The sequence below is a fragment of the Schistocerca gregaria genome, chromosome 5 (genome assembly GCF_023897955.1).
Source record: "Schistocerca gregaria isolate iqSchGreg1 chromosome 5, iqSchGreg1.2, whole genome shotgun sequence".
Taxonomy (NCBI): Eukaryota; Metazoa; Arthropoda; class Insecta; order Orthoptera; family Acrididae; genus Schistocerca; species Schistocerca gregaria.
In genome coordinates this window covers 287,189,029-287,212,672 of record NC_064924.1, presented here as the reverse complement: position 1 = coordinate 287,212,672, position 23,644 = coordinate 287,189,029, and the positions used below count along the sequence as shown (strand labels likewise).

The window sequence follows — 23,644 nt, the reverse complement described above, 5'->3', positions numbered from 1 at the left end:
AATACTACAGCCAAAATTGTAGGAAAAAAGGCAGTTTCCCACTACGAAACTTGCCTTTAGTGGGTGCTTCACGTATCAGCCACAAGATCGTGACATTTTGTAGAGGCCTGTTGAAAAAGCAGTACGATATATGAGAAAACATCACAAGTTTTCGAGCAGCAATTAGAGGAAAATCCTCAGTCCCCATTATTTCCCGCCCGACCTGTACGCTATGTAGCAACCTTTTTTAATTAGCTGAACCTAGAAATAATGAGAGCGGACTGTTAATAGCCCATCGAGGCGTGCCGCGCTATTGCAATTATGCGGGTGAACTGAATAAGTTGTTTTCTGAATTTTGTCGCTCTGTCTCGCGGTGGGTACTAATTAGCAGCAAAGGGCGCGCGTTTCCTTACAGCTCGAGTGCTCCCAACGAGTGAATGCAAACTATCGGGAAAAATTTACACAGAAATACATTAATGCAGAAGTTTGGTGAGTTAAGGCTTCATCGTGCTTTCTCTACTGAATAACTTAACTTTTCCCTTTGAAGCTGGTAATAGATTAAACCGCACTGTTCCCGGTTCGACAACAAAGAAAGTGCGGATGTTTCATTATTTGGAACCTGAGACTGCGCATCTACGAGCTGACTGATTTTCATATCTGTGTAACCAGCTGTGTAAAAGAACCAGTTCTGACTTAGTTATTGTTATAATCGATCGTATTCGGACTTGCGAAGCTATCAAATATGTAACCCCTCTAAAACCCCCCGAACAGTAATAATTACTTACTACAACAGTATTCTGCAATCATGTGCTACCAAAATCCCAACGCAGTTAACTTAGCGGTGCAGCATCATACACTACAGAAAAAGGGTCAGATCATTATATCGGCAATGAATAACACTAAATAGCCACTCAACTAGGAAAGGACACGACAAGAAGCGGACGAAGTATGAATATAAAAGTAAGCAAATATTTCGTAGGACGGAATTACGAGAGCCATAAAAACAAGGCGTGATTGTTATGCAGGTTTAGAGTTGTTCACAACGAGACAACCATGGTTTACAAAGAGCAAAAAATCGAGGAAGATTATGTCGCCCTTTGTGTGAGTGGGTCTCTGTCACGAGTCTTTCCTCATCCACTGCATAAAAACAGTGGATTGGATATACAAGTATTACTTCCAATGTGATGACGAAATTACCGTCATCTAAATCTCATCCGCATTCAAAGTTTCTTTTTGAATGCAATGTTGGATCTTACTCACAGTGTACTGATCGACACTACTGGAGTTTTTGTGTGCATGTGATGGTATAATCTTGTCCGTAGCAAAGGAAGAAATAAAGATCTATAACGAAATGTGACTGCTCAATGTAATGAAACACCGGCTGAAGCATTTAAAAATTGCTTGCATTAACCTACGATTTTATCAAAACTAGACATGGTTGTCTAGTTCTTGCCGAGATTGCCGAGTGTTCTTTACGGACAAGTTACTCTGTAACTACAATATATGATCTGAAGATGGGCAGCTAGCCCGAAACTGGTAATTGAAAATAAAGAATAGCGATCGAAGACTGAAACGCCATATTTTATTTATATTTTATTCACCTACGAGGTATCTCTCATGTATGCCTCCTAAGAGTTTTCAGGCACATTTTCCCTGGTTTCAACAGATATCAGTATTCTAGTTTTACCGTGTGTAGATAGGGTCAATCCAAACAAATACAGCTTCTCACCCGTTTCGTGTGTCGCTCAGCGTGAAAAAGAAAACGTTGGCCTGATTATTGTTAGAAACAACGCATTTGTTCAATACTGGCTGCGTACCACCCAGTTGTATAGTCTTCCTAAAATTCATAAAGGTGGTCTGTCTTTAAGGCGAACAGAAAGCAACACTTATGTGCCTACATATGATTTAGTCAAACTTCGTCCTACTTTGCTGAGACCACTGGTGATCACACATTCACATAACGCACGTAACCCACCTCACTCTATTCATTGGGGAGTCTCCACAGAGTCGTTGTAGGCACTAACTGGTAATACATTTCAGTCAGCCATCACTGGTACGCTCTTCCTTCAACCCATTTTATATTCAACCAAGAATATTTTGGGCAGGCTGATGGAGTCGCAACAGCAGCCAAACATTTTATGAAGGGCTTTTGATGAGAGAGAGCTAGAATCAGCTCCCCTTAAACCAAATGTGTTTTGGAAGTATGTTTATGATACTTTCATGGTGTGTCCTGGAGAAGATGTATTAATGAAGTTTTTACATCACATCAACTCCATTCTTAAGAAAATCGATTGCATTATGGAAATGGAAAAAGATTGTATTCTGCGATTTGTGGACGTTTCCGTCAGATGGAAGTATAATGGCTCTCCGGGTCATTCAGTTTATCATAATCCTATTCAAACTTAAAACACCTGTCCCATGAGCGTGGTTAAAGCAATCGCACACAGATCTCAAACCGTCTCAGATCGTTGGCCTAAAGAGCTCGCCCATCTACTGACGGTTCAGAGAAAATAGATATTCCACCCAACAAATTAATAATAAACCATCAGTTAAAACTGAAAACCAGCAGGTGGATACAGAGGAAAGCACTTTTACAAGTACTCTGGCCTGTCTTCCCTTTTCTTGGCAATCTTTCCTTCAAAATAACCAGAATCAAGCGGCAGTTTAATGTTAAAGTGGTTTTTCGCACACCGTCTAAGACTGCAGCCTTTCTGGGCTCAGTGAAGGATAATTTGTTACTATGGGGGGTTACACTTCACAAAATAGGTTACCAGTGTGATAAGGCTTGCCTAGGTCAGATCAAGAGCACCTTGGAAAAAGGCTGCACGGAACATCAACGCGGCATGCACCATTTGCAACCAACGCTGCTGTTGTTGAATATTGTATCTCCATCGGACATTCAATGCCGTGTGATAAAAATAATTTTGATCACAACAACCTATTTTGGGACTTTGTTGTTAAATAATATATGGAAATAGGGAAAGAGGAAGATCTGATGAACTTTGTTGGCGTGTACCAGTTGGATAACGTGTGGAACCCCATCATTTCCACGAATTGATCTAAATGAACACCATAAAGTACACCGATGGTCACGCTGAGTGGCAGATCTAAACCCCATAATCCCACTAGCGACGGAAACAGATTACGTGAAGCTTGGCATGAACGCACAAAAGGCGACTACCTTGTGCTTCTTAGAGTCCAACAAAGCCTTTGACACTGTCAACTTCTACGGTTTACTTGCCAAACTTAGCAGCTTAAAGTTCTCACCAAGTGCAGTGTAATGGTTTCACTCATACATGACGTCTCGTGAGCAATGCGACAGAAAACACCAAAAGTAGGCTGACGACCTCCAATTGTATCTATGTACAAAGCTGTCGAGAATTTCAATACTGACCTGTGTGCGTTATCAAAACGGGCGCAGGATACAGGGCTACAGCTCAACCCATCCAAAACCCAAGCGGTACCCTTTGGTCATTCTAGCCTCATTAGCCCGAATTACCGGGAATCTTTAACCCTAAATGAGACAAATATCAACTTCTCTTCTTCAGCAAAGGATCTAAGTGTAATAATGGATGTAAATCTAAATTGGACTGATCCCGTAACTGCAATGTGCAAATCAAAACCTGACATGTGAGCCTGTAAGTAAAGCAAGAATGAGTTCTTTTTACAGAATACTTTCTGTAAAATATTTTGAGAAAGATTACATGTTGCGCGCCTCGATTCTGCCATCTCTAACCGGCCGAAAGGTGGAAAAGGCTTATCGGCGTTCCCTTCCAAACCTGACCTCGCCCAGCACTTTGGACGAAAACTGGTCATTACACATCGGCCACCGTACACTGCACGAGCTATATCAAGCTTGAACGCTATCCACTTGATAGCCGCCAGCATAAGCTCAGATCCGCAGTACACCGGTACACATTTGACTCGTAAAACCTCTCTTGAAATTTTCTCGAAGTTGCCTTCGTAGTACGTCTTACCACCTACACTTTATGTTGTCGTAATGGACTACTAAAAGTGTCCAAAGTCTGAAGTAAATCCGTGATCTGAACGTCGTGGCCTCGCCTTGAGCATCTATGTGATCCTTCCATTACCTGTTCCTATAAATTGTAACAGGTTTTTCTATGCGTTGACTGATTCAACTGTGATATTGTAGCAGGTGCGCTGCCTAACACTGTAAAGGGTGTGTCATAATTATTAGCAAAAATTATAAAGGTTGAAAGTTCACGCTAATAGCAGTAGAAACGTCCCAATAAATATAGATCGTATACGGAATAAAAACAACCACCAGTTGCGAAAGGCAGTAGCGAAAAGCTCTTGACCTAGGTTTGAACCCTTATGAGTGGGCCTGCTTGAGAAGTCTTATTACGTTTCACATGCTGATCATGATGTGCCGTCAATAGGCTTAGTAATAATTAAGCATGATTAGTATTTAAAACTTATTAAGACTTCTGAAGAAGGCTCATTAATATGGGTTGAAAAGACTATTTGACTATTACCTTCTTTTATACTATTACCTTCCGGAACTGGTGGCTGTTTTTATTCCATATATTACATTTGCACATTTGCTGCTGCAGCCACGCTTAAGATTCTACATCTACATCTGTGAAACAATTGCGAAGTGTAGTTGCGAGCTACCACTGACTTCAGTGTGAAATACTGTTACAGGCAGTTCAATTTTACTGAAGGAATAATATTTACGATCAAGTCCCCATATAAATGGGATCAAATTTCAACCATTGCCAATCATAGCATGAAAATGGGTCAAATGGCTCTGAACACTATGGGTCTCAACTTCTGAGGTCATCAGTCCCCTGGAACTTAGAACTGCTTAAACCTAAGTGACCTAGGCACATCACACACATCCGTGCCCGAGGCAGGATTCGAACCTGCGACCGTAGCGGTCTCGCGGCTCCAGGCTGTAGCGCCCAGAACCGCACGGCCACTAATGGTTCAAATGGCTCTGAGCACTATGGGACTTAACATCTTAGGTCATCAGTCCCCTAGAACTTAGAACTACTTAAAGCTAACTAACCTAAAGACATCACACAACACCCAACCATCACGAGGCAGAGAAAATCCCTGACCCCGTCGGGAATCGAACCCGGGAACCCGGGCGTGGGAAGCGAGAACGCTACCGAACGACCACGAGATGCGGGCACACGGCCACTCCGGCCGGCTATAACATGAAATTCAGTACTACTTCCTCAGGTTGAATGTTAGAATTGATCAAATATCTTCTTTTCTATGTGACGATGACTTTCTTTAATGAATTGCAACACTGATGTTAAAACAGGGTGTCTGGATACCACTGAATGCATCCGAATGACATGAACGTCAGGACTAAGAGAAGCTGAGAAATTAGAGACACAGGTCTTGCACAGAATAATGCGCCCAAGGATCGTAGAGCGACAACAGAGATTACGGGGAAGGGAAAGACTGTACCAGGATTATGAAAGATTAATCGAATCAGTTAGAAAAGTAAGGATAAAATTTTACAGACATCTCCTTACATTGGATGAGAAGAGGATGAGAAAACAGATTTGTATGTTACCTAAAGCAGACCTAAGATTTCCGACGAACGGTTACGGGAAGTGAGAGAGAATCTTAGACGGTTTGCATTAAATCGAGATTTCACAAGGAACCCCTTGAGTGCAAGGTCGCAAAAGGCCAATGATGTTTACGGCATTCGACGACCCATATAGTGTGTACCAAGCAACCACCATGTTGTCTGCAAATGGCAACAGGGGCGGGACTGGAAGTATCCAACGGCTGAGAACTTGGAGCACACCCCTTGGTTAGGTTGGATTTGATATCCTTGTTGGTTTGTTTCACTGTAACAGGGCCGACCAGTTAAGTGACATAAAGGATACCAAGTCATATCTCTTCATTTCGATTTGCTGCATAACCTAGGCCCACAAGGCATTTCTGAATATTCTTAGGATGCTCTTAGCATGCTGATTTCTCGTACTAAGTCGTCTGCCGTTTGGTTTTGCTTCAAGTTGCATTTTTGAAACCGTAGCAGCTAATTACATCACCAGTTAAGATACTACATAGGCTGTAAATTTGCGTATTATTGTACTTCATAGATTACAGCGGGACATTTTACTTTAAATGAAGGTAGGTCCTCATGGGTTTCCTCCACTATAAGTATTATATTGGATTTTACTTTAAAAAAATAAATTTAAAAAAATGACAAGCTTTGTTCAACGGAGCTCCTGATTGTGTACTGTCTAGTTCTGATATTTTTAATGTTTTTGCATGTTCCCTTGTAAATCTATTCAAATGGTTCAAATGGCTCTGAGCACTATGGGACTTAACATCTGAGGTCATCAGTCCCCTAGAACTTAGAACTACTTAAAGCTAACTAACCTAAAGACATCACACACATCCATGTCCGAGGTAGGATTCGAACCTGGGACCGTAGCGGTGGCGCGGTTCTAGACTGAAGCGCCTAGAACCGCTCGGCCACATCGGCCGGCTGTAAATCTGTGGTGTTACATAAAATGACTAGCAAATATCTAGACATGTTTTGTTCTATTGTGCTGGATGTGCTCAGAGATTTGGTTTAAAGCCACTACTTTTATTTTGTAGCTGTAAGCGCTTTCATGGTTACCCGTCACTCTCTGAAAGCTAGTTTTAGACACCCTGATGTACACTACATGTGAACTCTTATTAGATGGCATACGTCCGCGGCTCGTGGTCTTGCAGTAGCGTTCTCGCTTCCCGCGCACCCGGTCCCGGGTTTGATTCCCGGCGGGGTCAGGGATTTTCTCTGCCTCGAGATGACTGGGTGTTTTGTGTCTTTCATCATCATTTCATCCTCATTCACTCGCAAGTCGCCGTAGTGGCGTTAAAGAACTTGTGGAGCGGCGGCCGAACCGCCCCGCGTGGGATCTCCCGGCCACCAATGCCATACGCTCATTATTATTATTATTCATATAGCATAGTGGAATGCCGAAACTGATAGTCAAAATAAAATAAAGTAACATCTCAGTTACAAGGCTCTTGGCGAATGTAACTGACGTTGACAGATATGAACACATCTGAAGGCGTTGTGTGCTGCGTTCAGTAGAGGAGCGGTTTGTGTAGGATGACCCTATCAGCATGACAATGCATCGCGTCATAAATCAGCATCTGTAAGGGAATGGATTGCTCACAACAGCATCCTGAAACCGACTGGCCTGACCCCAAACCAGATAAGGTAGAACATTGAGTTCGATCCAGATGTCAGCGTCCAACATCGCTGCCACCTCTGACTTCGGCTCTTGAAGAATAAAGGGCTGACATTCCTCTGTAGACATTCAGACACCTCCCTGGAAGTGTTAGCACCACAGTTCTAGTCCTCATAAGTGCAAAGGATGGATCCACACGTACAGGTGTCCACTAATAAGCGTGCAGATGCGTTTGATCAGACAGTGCACAGTACTGACAAAGGGAGGCCACGACGTTTGGAACGCGGATTTACTGTAAGCTTCGTACACTCGTAGTACTCCATGAGGACAACGAAATGTGTAAACAGTAGCGCGTACTTCTCAAGCGTTATCGATAAAATCGTAAGATAATTTCGGTGGTCGAATATATATTTGTGCGTGGCCATTTGAACCATGAAGCGGCTGCGGCCGAATGGTGCCGGCACTGTTGCTCGGCGTGTTCAGTCAGAGCGTTAGCTACCCTTTTGTAAATAAATATAAAAAAAACTGAGAGAACGGATGAACGAACAAACTGAAAGGGTGTCATCAGGCGTCCGCTCTGAACAAATTCAGTGAACAATAGAGAGAAAAGGTTTTTTTTTTCAAAAAAAAAGTTTTTGGTGTTCAAGCCGCTAGAATCGCTGGGTCGAGTTCCGTTCGTCAGTTTTTTTTTTTTTACTTTCAACATAGTCATTTTCTTTATTATTTGTGTTACAATTGATGTAATGGGGAAAATACGTGTAATCGGATGAACTTTCATTACACTTACAATGTTATTTGGCAGTCTACTAATTTTTATTATCACAAATAAAGTAATATTTTTAACTATCGACTAGTAAATGACCAAACGCATAAAGTAATACTGAAAATATATGCTTGCCCTTGTCTTCAAAACTGTTAGTATTTAATCGAAAGAGAACGAGAAATTGCTTCTAGAAAGACGCTATTAAAATACACTCGATATTGCATAACCAATTATCAGCGCCGATTTTTAAGTAAATACTGCGTTATGCATGGTTTGCTTCCAAACTATCGTCTGAAAGAGAGGTTTTTGAAAATGTTACCGATGTTTTTTTTCCACGGAAAACGTCAAAGGACCTTGCGTATGCGGAAACAGCATTTATTCAGTGCAGCTGGTGCCGTTTAACTTTATGTTTGCCATGTTTTTACGAAAAATACTATCCTGCAACTTGTAATGTCGAAAGCGACGATTAATTGTAAGTCTTTCGGAAGTCGTCTGTGCCGGTCAAAACTTGGAGGTAACAAGTCGTTTCGGGCTCCTTCCAGGTATAAGGGAGTTCTCAAATCAAGGACAAGCATACATTTTCAGTATCACTTTATGCGTTTGGTCGTTTACTAGTCGATAGTTAAGAATACTAACATTATTTATGATAATAAAAATTAGTAGACTGTCAAATAACATCGTAAATGTAATGAAAGTTCATCCGATTACACTATTTTCCCCATTACATCAACTGTAATATAAATAATAAAGAAAATGACTGAGTTGAAAATAAACTGACGAACGGAACGCGATCCCGCGGCTTGAACGCCAAACACTTAAAAAAAATAGAACATTTTGTTCTATATTGTCAGTTGAATTTGTTCAGCGCGGACGTCCGATGACACCCGTGCAGTTTGTTCGTTCATCCGTTCGCTCAGTTTTTTTTAATTATAAAGGGTAGCTAACGCTCTGACCAAACATACTTTTTTTTGCATTTTGTTCGTTATTGATCGTTGTGTTTGTCGAAAGACATTCTGTTCAAGTTCAGTGGTTGATCCTTCCACTCAGTCTTTTATTACAGAGGCGAAGCAGTTCTCTGACCGAACACGCTGAGCTACCGTGCAGGCAGCACTCGGCCGCAGCCGCTTCATGGTTCAAATGGCCACGCACAAATATATATTCAACGACTGAAATTATCTTGCGATTTTATCAATCCCGCTTGAGAAGTGCGCGCTACTGCTTACACATTTTGTTGTCCTCATGGAGTTCTACGAGTGTACGAAGTTTGCAGTAAATCCGCGTTCCAAACGTCGTGGCCTCCCCTTGTGAGGCTGTAAATCTAGCTGTGTATTAACTTTATTCAGTTTGTGACGGTGGCGGTGGGACTGACCTGCATGTTGCAGATCTTGTAGCGGACGGGCTCGCCCCGGCAGCCGGCGGCTGTCTCGCAGCGCCGCAGCTGGAAGGACGCGCCGCCGTCGCATGTCCTGGAGCAGGGCGACCACGCCGACCACGGAGACCAACCGGCGTCCGGGCCCGCGCGCCGCTGCACGGGCTGCTGCTGCTGGAACACACCACAGTGTCCCGCTCAGTGCCTGCCCACAGTACAGGAAGGCTAAACCGTGTGCGGGGCAGAAATCGTAGAGTGCCACAGGGATCAGTTTCGGGCCAATACCCATCCAGCTGCCGAGAATTCTTCCGGGTTGTATGGCCGTGGTCCATGGAAATCTTCTATCCCTGACGTTTCGTCCAAATCTATGTTCGATATCTTCAGAGATGCTCCTGGTTATGAAGAGTCGGAAAAACTCAGCACACCTCCGAAGATGTCCAACGTAGCTTTGGACGAAACGTCAGGGATAGATGAGTTCCATGGACCACGGCCATACGTCCCGGAAGAATTCTCGGCAGCTGAAACATCCGGTCGTGAAAACCTTCATTGTACAATCCCCTTTCGTTTCACCTACCAAATGAAATAAGCGCACTGGAATGAAATAACTGATCGGTGGATTGCTGTGTACCCATATAGCACATTTCAATTCTGCTTCCGTACTAAAATCACACACATATGAAAAAAAGTTTTGCATCACCCCAGTTCCCAGAACTCCTGAGGATAGACGTTGACTGTGGATATTGTATCACAGACACACCGTTTGACTGTTCAGAGATGTCACTAAACCCGCCCAAACATGTAAACAGTCATTCATGGGCAGCGTCCATTAGACGGAGGGAGTCCGACAGCCGATCAGTTCCAGTCATTCAACCAAGAATGAGGTACACAGTTCGTATTGTCTGTAGTTCAACTATGCCTAGACGGTCAGTACCGCAGTACGATCGCAACCGCATTGTTACTTTCTGCCAGGAAGGGCCCTCAGCAAGGGAAATGTCCAGGCGCCTCGGAGCGAACCAAAGCGATGTTGTTCAGACAAGGAGGAGATACAGAGAGACAAGGCCGATGACATGCCTCTCTCAGGCCGCTCAAAGGCTACTACTGCAGTGGATGACCGCTACCTACGGATCATGGCTCGGAGGAACCTTCACAGCAACGCCATCATGTTGAATAATGCTTTTCGTGCAGCCACAGGACGTCGTATTACGACTCAAACTGTGCGCAATAGCCTGCATGATGCGCACACTCCCGACGTCCGTGGCGATGTCCATCTTTGCAACCACGACACCATGCAGCGCGTCACAGACGGGCCCAACAACATACCGAATGGACTACCCATGATTGGCATCACGTTCTCCTCACCGATGAGTGTCGCATATGCCTTGAACAAGACAATGGTCGGAGACGTGTTTCGAGGCAACCCGGTCAGGCTGAACGCATTAGACACACTGTCCGGCGCGTGTAGCAAGGTGGAGGTTCCCTGCTTTTTTGGGGTGGCATTATGTGGGGCCGACTTACGTCGCTGGTGGTCATGGATGGTGCCGTAACGGCTGTGCGATACGTAAATGACATCCTCCGACCGATAGTGCAACCACATAGGCAGCATTTTGTCGAGGCATTCGTCTCCATGGTCAAAAATTGCGCCCCCATATTCCACATCTTGTGAATGACTTCCTTCGGGATAACGACATCGCCCGACTAGAGTGGCCAGCATGTTCTCTAGACATGAACTCTGTCGAACATGCCTGGGATAGATTGAAAAGGGCTGTTTACGGACGACGTGACCCACTAACCACACTGATGATATACCCCGAATCGCCGTTGAGGAGTGGGACAATCTAGACCAATACTACCTTGATGAACTTGTGGATAGTATGCCACGGCGAATACAGGCATGCATCAATGAAAGAGGATGTGCTACTGGGTATCAGAGGTACCGGTGTGTACAGCAATCTGGACCACCACCTCTGAAGATGTCGCTGTATGGTGGTACAACATGAAATGTGTGGTTTTCATGAGGGCGGAAATGTTTGATATCTGTTCCAGTTTTCTGTAGAGTTTCCGGAACTCTGGGAAAATGAGGTTATGCAAGAATTTTTTTGATGTGTTTGCTTCTAATTCACGGTGTGTATATGGTAGAGACACATCATGAACTGAATCCCACACGGATCGGTTTTGGATCCATTCTTGTTCCTTATATTGGTACACATACGACAGCATGCGCTACCAATATGTTCCAAAACACCGCTCATAAAAACGGGATTTTTTCCGGGACTCATACTTCGACTTCTATTGTTGACAGAAAGTTAGGGTCAAGTGTTTGGGATAGTCTTGGACTAGGGACCATCTGTACACCCAAAGGAAGGATCGTCTTACTGTAACTATCCTACAGTACAGCATCAAAGATTGAATATTACACACTTCCTCCTTCTTAGGCAAATGGAGCAAATCGTTTGGTTCTTTTTGAATTAGATTCACTCTACGATGCGTCTTAAGGGGTTTATGGAGGCAGCACTTAATTCGTGGGTTGCTCCTGAGAAAATATGAAAACAGCGTTTTTCGCCATTCTCTCGCCATCAGCAGCGGATATTGCAAATATCTAATAGCAGCAAAATATTCAAATTTTTCTCTGGGCGTTTTTCTAGAAGCGCCATTTTTCCTTTTTAAAAATCTTTATCCGTTATCGAGAAAACCTAAAAAACAGTTTTTGGGTACCAAAACCGAGTCGCGGATTCGAAGACGAATTTGCACAGCAAATGGCTGTAACATTCAAGATATATTCCTAAGATCCCGATTTCGATCCATCTCGAAATTTTTCTTGATCTCCTCATCTGTTTCCGAGATACAAAGGTTCAAAGTTACCGTACTTGTACACGTAAAATACGCACGTAAAATCAGGTGTGAGCCGAAATCTAAATAAGAAATAAAAGCAGAAAATTGCTCAAATTTTAATGGTGTATCCTCTAGGCATTTATATGGAAGTGTCATCTTCCCGTTTTCAAATATCTTTATCTATTATCAAGAAATATTGCAAAAAACATGGTTTTTGGGTACCAAAACCGAGCCAAGGATTTCAAGACGACTTAACACAGCTCAAAGTTTTACAATATAATCCTAAGATCCCGATTTCGAACAACCTTGAGAATTTTATTGATATCGTTGTTTTCTAAGACAGACGTTCAAAGTTACCCTACTTGTGAACATAAAACACGGACGTAAAATAAAAAATGGTTCAAATGGCTCTGAGCACTATGCGACTCAACTGCTGTGGTCATTAGTCCCCTAGAACTTAGAACTACTTAAACCTAACTAACCTAAGGACATCACACACATCCATGCCCGAGGCAGGATTCGAACCTGCAACCGTAGCAGTCGCACGGTTCCGGACTGCGCGCCTAGAACCGCGAGACCACCGCGGCCGGCGGACGTAAAATATGGTGTGAGGCGAAAACTTAATTTACAAAGTGGTACAGCACGAAGAAATATGCCGTAAAGTGTATCCATTATTATCAGAATTTCAGGAACACCATGTTGTAGTACTGAAGCACATGAACAGTTTTTCGCAAGTAAAATCCGGTCTGAGATGTAAAATTAGTTTACCGTTATTTCAATTTCACGTAAGTAAGCTATCCATATTTTACGGACCTACAAAGTTGTTCCCATATGAGTGATATGCCCGTTGTAGCAGGAAAAAAAAAGGGGAACCAGCGGAAAAATGCTTCTATCGGAGCATAAAAAAAGGGAATATGCTCCTGTTTAAATACTCTCACTGGAAAGTCGGTCACCAGCCGACTCATTCTACCTTTCTCAGCACCTTTAAAAATTTGCGCAAAAGTATTGACATGTGAGTATATTTGTGCTTTTTATGCTGAGAGAGTAGGAGGCAGTGACAGTGGGAAAGGGGAAAGGAATAAGTACTGGAAGATAGTAGACAGTGGTCTTGGTATATAAATAACGAAGGAGATAATGCAGTGGGGGAGAAAGATACGGACACAGTGGAAGTGGAACTTAGTTGACAGTGATAGAACAGTGCAATGAAAAGAGTGAAGGAGACAGTGCCAATGGGAGAGGAATAAAGAGAAGGAGAATGTGGAAGTGGATAAGAGCCAGTGATAATGAGAGACAGAGTAAGAGAGAAATAGCGAAGTGAGAAGAGACAGCAGCAGTGGGAAGGAATGAATGACATATTAGCGACAAGAGAAGGTGAGAGGGAGACTGTGACAGTGAGGGGAGCTAATAGTGGTAGGACAGAAAGAAAGACTGTGGTTGTGAGGCAGCAGACTGTGACGGAGAGAGGCAAAGAGATAATGACAACGAGTTGGGCTGAATGAGTGAGTTAGGCTGGGAAAGTGCGACAGGACGGATACGATCGTTACTGCGATGGACTAGACTAGCGGGTGTAAGCGAGTGAGTCAGGAGAGCTTGTGAGAGGGCGAGATGAATTGCACATTAAAAAGAGTGTGGGTAGAAGTGTTGCATTTAAGCAGACGAATTGGAGTCAATTACTGTGAGCTACCTTTTGAAGAAATTTGTTTTGGGAACACGAAGGACATCTAAAATGTTTCTTATAATTAAGAAGCATTCGAAATGTGGTGCTACAGAAGAATGCTGAAGATTAGAAGGGTAGATCACATAACTAATGAGGAGGTGTTGAATAGGATTGGGGAGAAGAAAAGTTTGTGGCACAACTTGACTAGAAGAAGGGATCGGTTGGTAGGACAGATTCTGAGGCATCAAGGGATCACCAATTTAGTATTGGAGGGCAGCGTGGCGGGTAAAAATCGTAGAGGGAGACCAAGAGATGAATACACCAAGCAGATTCAGAAGGAAGTAGGTTGTAGTAGGTACTGGGAGATGAAGAAGCTTGCACAGGATAGAGTAGCATCAAACCAGTCTCAGGACTGAAGACCACAACAACAACAACAATTAATAATAAACAGAAATAGCGCGTACTTCAGTGTAATTTTTATCCTTTCGTTTTGGTCATCTAGAGAGTGCGTGACAAAATTCAGTTCCTCCTAACTTGATCTTTGCAGCGCGGGATTAGCCGAGTGGTCTTGGGCGCTGTAGTCATGGACTATGTGGCTGGTCCCGGCGGAGGTTCGAGTCTTCCCTCGGACATGGGTGTATGTGTGTTTGTCCTTAGGATAATTTAGGTTAAGCAGTGTGTAAGCTTAGGGACTGATGACCTTAGCAGTTAAGTCCCATATGATTTCACACACATTTAAACATTTTTTTTTAATTTGATCTTTCCTTCTGCTCCAACATTATTTCATCGTTTTTTCTTTCTTCAAACCACTTCACACGTAATGTTCTCCTATTGCTTCTGTTTTGGAATCCTTCAGAAAATACCTCTCTATTTTATTTTTTTTACATATTGTTGTTCAAAGAAGTTACAAAATTCCCGTCTCCTGTCTCTGGAACAGCTTATCTCAATTTTACGTGTGCAGCAGTAGAGCAGAGCGTGGGAAGTCACAGGTGGAAAACTGTAGAAGCAGACGCAGATTAGAGAATACAAGCCAGTTTATCTATAACGTTTGGTGTAAATGGTAGGGAGCGGTGGAGGATCGGACTCGAAACTGATGGGTTGACGATTTACTAATACTTACCTACGTGCAATCCACTAATGTTTCTTCGTAATTAAAAAAGGAACGAAATAGATCGGATGATCACTAATAAAGAAGACAGACAGCCTCTCCTAATTAAAAATAGAACGAAATAGATAGTACGATCACTAATAGCAAAGAGAGCCTCTCCTGTTACCCCTTATATACCAGCAGAGTGTGATAATTAAAAATGTTTCAGTTTCAGTAAACTGTGAGAGAAACACGGTACAACCCCCCGCCAATTCGACAAAAACTGAGCGCCTAATGAACGCTGCTATCACAGCTGAGGGAGCCACCCTACCGTATAAACGACATTTTGTCCGCTTTTTGCTCCGACAAACCCCTGCTGCGCATTTTTAACTTATTTCCGTTTTTTATCAGGGGTCATTCAGAAATTCAGAGCTAATCACGTTACGTTGCATGATGCTGTTTCAGTTTTCTCTCGTGCCCGTGAAGACAGACCGCTTTAATTAAGGTGAGCCGGAACGCACTTCGCTAGTAATTCACGAGCCAATCAGCGAGAGGCTCACTGCGTTGCGCTTAATAAAGGGCTGCAATCTGTGTGTGTGTGTGTGTGTGTGTGTGAGAGAGAGAGAGAGAGAGAGAGAGAGAGAGAGAGAGAGAGAGGGAGAGAGAGAGAGAGAGAGAGAGAGAGAGCGGGTGTGCGCAGTTGTAGTACGCCACGGTGATATTGCAGCACAACACTGCAGCTCTCGGAATCAGCTCTGAGTGGAGCACCTGAATACATCTGTCGGAACGTCAGATCCGGATATCTAGAGGCACTCAGTCATTAACAGGGAAACCGGCGTCTATGCATACTATATTGCCGCAAATCTTGACACACTCAGCTTCCAGATTCCAGTCTATTTTTATGAATCACGATCTGGGATACTGTTAATGTAGCTTGCAGATTAAATTGTCTCGCAGAAACTCAGTGGTCTGGTTATATCTGTATGTATGGATACAAATTCCGCAAGAGAAGTGAACTGAATGTGCTTTTCTATGCTCTCAGATATTAAATCAGTAAAGTCTTCAAATCAGCTAAAAGTGCTTCATTTTTTACGGCGGAGACTGTAGCGTGTTTGCAACCAATCAATTTATGTCTCCTTCTTAACGTGTTCAAGACACACTACTGGCCATTAAAATTGCTACACCACGAAGATGACGTGCTACAGACGGGAAATTTAACCGACATCAAGAAGATGCTGTGATATGCAAATGATTAGCTTTTCAGAGCATTCACACAAGGTTGGTGCCGATGGCGACACCTACAACGTGCTGACATGAGGAAAGTTTCCAACCGATTTCTCATACACAAACAGCAGTTGACCGGCGTTGCCTGGTGAAACGCTGTTGTCATGCCTCGTGTAAAGAGGAGAAATGCATACCCTCACGTTTCCGACTTTGATAAGGTCGGATTGTAGCCTATCGAGATTGCGATTTATCGTATCGCGACATTGTCGCTCGCGTTGGTCGAGATCCAATGAGTGTTAGCAGAATATGGAACAGGTGGGTTCAGGAGGGTAATATGGAACGCCGTGTTGGATCCCAAAGGCCTCGTATCACTAGCAGTCGAGATGACAGGCAACTTATCCGCATGGCTGTAACGGATCGTGCAACCATGTCTCGATCCCTGAATCAGCAGATGGGGACGTTTGCAAGGCAACAACCATCTGCACGAACAGTTCGACGACGTTTACAGCAGTATGGAATATCAGCTCGGAGAGAATGGCTGCGGTTACGCTTGACGCTACATCACAGACAGAAGCGCCTGCGATGGTGTATTCAACGACAAACCTGGGTGCGCGAATGGTAAACATCATGAATCCCGGTTCTGTTTAAAGCATCATGATGGTCGCATCCATTATTGGCGACATTGCGGTGAACGCACGCTGGAAGCGTGTATTCGTCATCGCCATACTGACGTATCACCCGGCATGATGTTATGGGGTGCCATGGGTTACACGTCTCTGTCACCTCCTGTCTGCATTGACGGCACTTTGAACAGTGGATGTTACATTTCAGACGTGTTACGACCCGTGGCTCTGCCCTTCATTCGATCCCTATGAAACCCTACATTTCAGCAGGATAATGCACGACCGCATGTTGCAAGCCCTGTACGGCCCTTTCTGGATACAGAAAATGTTCGACTGCTGCCCTGGCCACACATTCTCCAAATCTCTCACCAATTGAAATCGTCTGGTTAATGTTGGCCCAGCAACTGTCTCGTCACAATACGCCATTCACTACTCTTGATGAACTGTGTTATCGTGTTGAATCTGCATGGGCAGCTGTACCTGTGCACGCCATCCAATCTCTGTTTGACCCCATGTCCAGGCGCATCAAGACCGTTATTACGGTCTGAGGTGGTTGTTCTGGGTACTGATTTCTTAGGATCTAGGCAACCAAACTGCGTGAAAATGCCATCACATGTCATACCTAGTATAATGCATTTGCCCAACGAATACCGGTTTATCATCTGCATTTCTTCTTGGTGTAGCAATATTAATGGCCAGTAGTGTATTAATCGAGTCCTGCTCCGAGAGTGATCTTAAAACAAAAAGCGGAGTTGGAATAAAAAATCGCAGTTAATAGTGCCTATCCATAAGTTTAATAAACACAATAGATACACATAGCAGACGCTTTAGTCATCAATAACATATTGTCCTTTACTGTTTACAACACTCTGCCAACGACGGACTATCTTTTGATTCCGCGACTGTAGAAATCACGTGGTTTTTAGGCGAAGAACTCCTCGACTCATGTTCGCATTCATTTCGGAAACGAAGTTCTTCGAAGAGAACGGAAAAAATGAAAATCTGAGGGTGGAAGACCAGGTGAACAAGGTGGGTGAGGAATGACCTCCAAACCCAACTGCTGTATAGCGTTTTTTGTCAGCTTAGCTGAATGCGGCCGAGAGTTATCGTAGAGCAACATCACTTCACGCAGTCTTTCTGGTCGTTTTTCTTGGATTGCGTCATCAAAACTGCACAGTTGTTGACAATACTTGACAGTGGTGATAGTAACATCTCGGGGAAGCAATTCGTGTTACACCAGACAGTCGCTGTTCCGCCCGCTGCATAACATTATCTCTTATAAATGTGCGTAGGACTTTGTATGGGGAATTGCTGTTTTATTTGGGTTTAACCATTGCTTTCTTTCCCTTTTGCTGCCAAAAGACACCATTTCTCGTCACCAGTAACGACACACGACAGGAATTATCGGTATTGTTCACTTGTCAACTGTTGACGAGGAAGTAGAGACGCACGCTGATTTTTGTGATTTTGGCTTACGGCATTCGGCAACCATATAGCAAATTTTTGAACCTTCCCCAATGCATGCAAATGTGATTTTGGCTTACAGCGTTCCGCAGCCATTTAGCAAATTTTTCAATCTTTCCCAATGCATGCAAATGTCGAACGATGGTGGAATGATCACAATTCACAACTTTTGCCATTTTTCGAGTACACTGGCATGGATCATTGCGGATGAATGATTTTTAACGTTCTTCATCAAACCCCTGAACGTGGAGGGTCACTAAGGTCAAAACGCTCCTCCTTAAAGCGAGAAAACCATTTTCTCGCCGAGCTCTGTCCAATGGCATTATCCCAATACACGGCGCAAATGTTTCTGGCTGTATTCGTTGTTTTCACCCCTCTATTGATCTCGAACAGAAGAATATATCGGAAATATTCCGGTTTCTCGACTTGGCTTTACATTTTCTAGCCTTCACATCTCCACTCACTATCTCCAAACGACAATATGTAAACTCGAATAGCAACAGCGAACTAGAAATAAAACATGAAAATCGATAAATTAACCAACAACAACCGGAATACCAACATGCAAAACAAAAGCACTACGAACTTTTGCACCAACCAAATATTTTGGGTGCGATACTGACATACCATAAACGGAGAGGGCAGGCAATCAATCTGATGTGGCTAATTCACACGCTGGCATCCGCCATAATTAGGGAGTCGGATCGTTGTGAAGCAAGCTGCAGCTACAGGAACTGTTCTCAATTTGAAATTGCCCTATGTAGACTACTTGAGGATTCAAATGCCACGGAAAACAGCAATGGCAAAAGGTGCGGGCTGTGTCCCAACAAACGAAAGGTGAGTATTGAGCGGTGTTACAACCTCAAATTCCAAGAAGGCCGTAGTTTACGAGGACAAATTTGGATCGATCTACGATTCCTACAATCATTCGACTCCCCTTTAACCACGCACCTTTTTGAATACATCTGTATGGCATCAACAGTTACGATTCACCTGCATGTGAGTGTGATTTTGAATCAGAAGCTTACGTAAACCACATCTCGTTTTCGTGTCCCTAATTTGACTGTGAACGAACGAAATTTCTGAAGACTTTGACGTGTATGTGTTACCTCTTCCTTCAAGCAACTTCTCTTCTGGGTGCTTAAGACACTCGCCTTTATAAAGTGAGCCGGCCGCGGTGACCGAGCGGTTCTAGGCGCTACAGTCTGGAACCACGCGACCGCTACGGTCGCAGCTTCGAATCCTGCCTCGGGCATGGATGTGTGTGATCTCCTTAGGTTAGTTAGGTTTAAGTTGTTCTAAGTTCTAGGGGACTGATGACCTCAGATGTTAAGTCCCGTAGTGCTCAGGGCCTTTATAAAGTGATTGTTAACTTCCTTAACAGTATACAGAAATGTCTATAGCTTATTGTAGTACTGGTATTTTCATTTATCTGTATCGCTTACGATTAAATTAACGTAATAATGTGAACTGATACCACATAAATGTCAAGTTTACTTATCATGCAAGTTGTTAAAAATTATGTTATGGAACAAAATTTTGATAGCTTGAGCTTTTAATTCTGTAACTATGCATTTATGAACAATAATGTATTCAGTGTAAACATGTGTTTTATTTGGCTAAAAGATGTACTCAACTCTGTAGTACAAATAAAACGAGGAAAAAGTCGTCCTGACAGTGGACGCATGTCGTAAAGCGTGGCTGTCAGAGACTGTTATACTCTGTTCACCCTAAATTTAGTACGGCAGTCAAAATTGCGCTACATATTCGTCCTCTCTTGTTTCTTACGTCATTAGATTGTCCTTCGCGAGCACGTTATCCTTACCAGAGCCGCAGCGAAGTCCCAAGTTTCGCCGCAATTGCGCTACCCCATCGCCCACTTCCTCTCCCATAAGACTGCCTTTTCCCATTTTTTTTCTGCGCGGATGTAGCAAGTTTTATGCTTTTGTAAGTAAGCTCTATTCTCTATTATTCCAATTTCCAACAGCGGCCGGAGAAAAACGAACTCCTGTATCTTTCCCTGCGAGCTCTGATTTCCCTTATTTTGTTTTGATGACCGTTTCTTCCTACGTAGGTCAGCGTCTGCAAAATATTTTCTCATTCGCAGGAATAAGTTGGTGACTGAAATTTCGTGAGAAGGTTCCGCCGCAACGAGAAATGTATTTGATTAAGTGATGTCTACCCCAAATCCTGTATCATGCCAGGGACATTCTCTCCCCTATTTCGCGATAGTACAAAACGTGCTCTCCTTTGAACTTTCTCGATGTACTCCATTAATCCTAGCTTGTAAGGATCCCACAGACCATATTCAAATGTTCGAATGTGTGTGAACTCGTGAGGGACCAAACTGCTGAGATTATCGGTCCCTAGGCTTACACAATACTTAAACTAACTATTGCTAAGAACAACACACACACCCAAGATCGAGGAAGGACTCGAACCTCCGGCGGGAGGGGCAGAGCAATCCGTGACATGGCGCCTCTAACCATGCGGCCTCACCGAAGCGGCAGACCATATTCAGTCAGTATTTGAGAGTGTGAGTACATAGCGACTTGAAACCTTTATGAAACTTCTTCTCGCTGACGCTCTCCTCCCCCTGTCCCCAACAAAACAATGAAAGGAGAAAGGTTTATTGCTAAGTAAATTCTCCATGTTATCAATAAAACTTGACCATGTTTTAATTTATTATTTGTTAATTACCCACTGTGATTGCTCCATTTGATATACAGTATCTACATATACCTCTGATAAAGCTTAAAACAAGTGACACTTAGCTCTAGGTGCTAAAAAGGTCTTAAACGAACATAATTATAAAGATGTTATAATGTATTTTGGTTCTGGCTTCTTCATTAGTCTATGGGTAAATAATTCGGGCTGTACAAAACCAACATAGGATTTCGCGTCTTCACTCTTAAAGGTTTTAAATGTTTAACATCAAATACACTGATGCACAAAACTGGAGGAAGAGCTAGACAGTGAAAATGAACCAATGCGCAGGAGCATGTTGCAGGGGACTCCTAGTAATGCACAGAAAGACGCATGTCAGCTGCTTTGATATCAGCGTGACTGTAGCGTCAAATGGGGCTGGCCCGGCAGCACGAGGCAGCTGACGGTGTGTGTGTGTGTGTGTGTGTGTGTGTGTGCATGTGTGTGTGTGTGTGTGTGTGTGTGTGTCATGAACAGTCACATTGCATCGTGGTGGGGTTCTACACTGAAGACACAAAGAAACTGGTACACCTCCCTAATATAGTGTAGGGCCCTCGCGAGCACTCAGAAGTGCCGCAGCACGACGTGGCTTGGACTTGAATAATATCTGAAGTAGTGCTGGAGGGAACAGACGCCATGAATGCTGCAGGGCCGTCCATATATCCATTGCCCGTCAGAATGCACCGCTTCTCACGCCCGGGTTCCCGGGTGCGATTCCTGGCGGGGTCAGTGATTTTCTCTGCCTCGTGATGACTGGGTGTTGTGTGATGTCCTTAGGTTAGTTAGGTTTAAGTAGTTCTCAGTTCTAGGGGACTGATGACCATAGATGTTAAGTTCTATAGTGCTCAGAGCCATTTGAACCATTTTTTTGAACCAGAATGCATGAGGGACATGAATGGATGCAGGTGATGAGACAGGATGCTTACATACGTGTCACCTGTGGACTCGTATCCAGACGTATCAGGGGTCCCATATTACTCCAACTGCACACGACCCACACTATTATACAGCATCCACAAGTTTGAAAATTCCCCTGCTGACACGCAGAGTCCATAGATTCAAGAGGTTGTCTCCATACCCGTACACATCCATCCACTCGATACAATCTGAAACGAGACTAGTACTACAGGTAACATGTTTCCAGTCATCAACAGTCCAATGTCTGTGTTGACGGCCCCAGGCGAGGCGCAAAGCTTTGTGTCGTGTAGTAATCAAGGGTATACAAGTGGGTCTTCGGCTCCGAAAGCCCATGTCAATGATGTTCGTTGAATGGTTCGCACGCTGACACTTGTTGATGGTCCATCATTGAAATTTGCAGCAATTTGCCGAAGGCTTGCCCTTCTGGCACGATGAACGACTCTCTTCAGTCGTTGTTGGTCCCGTTCTTGCAGGATCTTTATCTTTCCGCAGCGATGTCTGAGATTTGATGTTTTACTGGATTCCTGATATTCATGTTAAACTCGTGAAATGGTCGTACAGGAATATACCCACTTCATCGCTACTTCGGAGATGCTGTGTCCCATGGCTCGTGCGCCGATTAAAACACCACGTTCAAACTCACTTAAATCTTGACAATCTGCCATTGTAGCAGCAGTGAACGATCTAACAACTGCACCAGAAAAATGTGTTCAAATGTGTGTAATTTCCTAAGGGACCAAACTGCTGAGGTCATCGGTCCCTAGACTTACACACTGCTTAAACTAACTTAACGCTAAGGACAACACTCACATCCAAGCCCGAGGGAGGACTCGAACCTCCGTCGGGAGAGGCCGCACGATTATATAGTGACATGGCGCCCCTAAGCGCTCGGCCACTCCGCGCGGCCAATTGCGCCAGGCACTTGTCTTATATAGACGTTTCCGACCGCAGCGCCGTGTTCTGCCCATTAACATATCTCTGTATTTGAATACACATGCCTATACCAGTTTCTTTGGCGCTTCAGTGTGCATTACAATATTCCCAGGAAGATAGCGAAGGATGACTGTACACCTTGAAGATTCATCGGGGAAACTCGAAGAAGGACGAAGTTCGACGAGTGTAGCGAAGGAACTTTGTATTGATCATAACAGTAGTTCACGTGCATGCGATGCGTTCCGAAGCACAGGCACTACATGCCGAGTGAAAAGGAATGGCCGACCACGGTGACCTACGTCAGCAGATGACCACTACATTGTGCAATGTGCAAGGAAGAACCCACAAAAAACATCGACTGCAATTTCAGCTATATTTAACGTGAATGAAAAGCATGTAATCTCATCCCCCGCAGTTGCATGGTGACTGCTTGTTGTTGATCTCTTTGACCGACGAACAGTTCGTTGTTCTCCGTTGATACACACATCGGCGACACCATATGCAGTGGTGGCGAGATCGTAGGGACCTGAGCGTAGAGGCTTGAGCGTAGGGTCTTGAGCGCAGGGACTTTGGCGCAAGGGACTTCTGCATAGGGACTTCAGCAAAGGGACTTCAGCAAAGGGACTTCAGCATAGGGACTTCAGCATAGGGACTTCAGCATAGGGACTTCAGCATAGGGACTTGAGCAATGGTAAATGCTGTCGCGTTCTCTCCTGGGATAAAGGAGGATTCTGTCTATTAGTGATTCTGGACATACCCTCATATGGCGAGAGTGGGAATATGTAATGCACTTAGTAACGCTGTCAAACGTTATACTGTCGGTGCTCCAGGAGTTGTGTGGTGTGAGGAGGCATAATGCTACGTGGGCGACCGCATCGAACTGATCAGGTGGAGGAGCTCTTGGAACAAGACGATGTTCA

The 23,644-nt window shown here is 43.9% G+C and overlaps 1 protein-coding gene across 13 annotated transcripts in view; it reads right to left on the bottom strand.

The window, feature by feature from the left end:
• Positions 1-23,644, bottom strand: part of LOC126272639 (protein madd-4) — a 1,706,630-nt gene that overhangs the window by 345,129 nt on the left and 1,337,857 nt on the right. For 8 of the 13 annotated variants that reach the window (XM_049975622.1, XM_049975626.1, XM_049975620.1 and 5 more), the window contains one exon: positions 9,284-9,457. In XM_049975622.1, coding sequence (XP_049831579.1) covers positions 9,284-9,457 — 174 coding nt within the window. The remainder of the gene's footprint in view (positions 1-9,283; positions 9,458-23,644) is intronic. The other 5 variants (XM_049975621.1, XM_049975618.1, XM_049975624.1 and 2 more) reach the window with 1 other exon arrangement.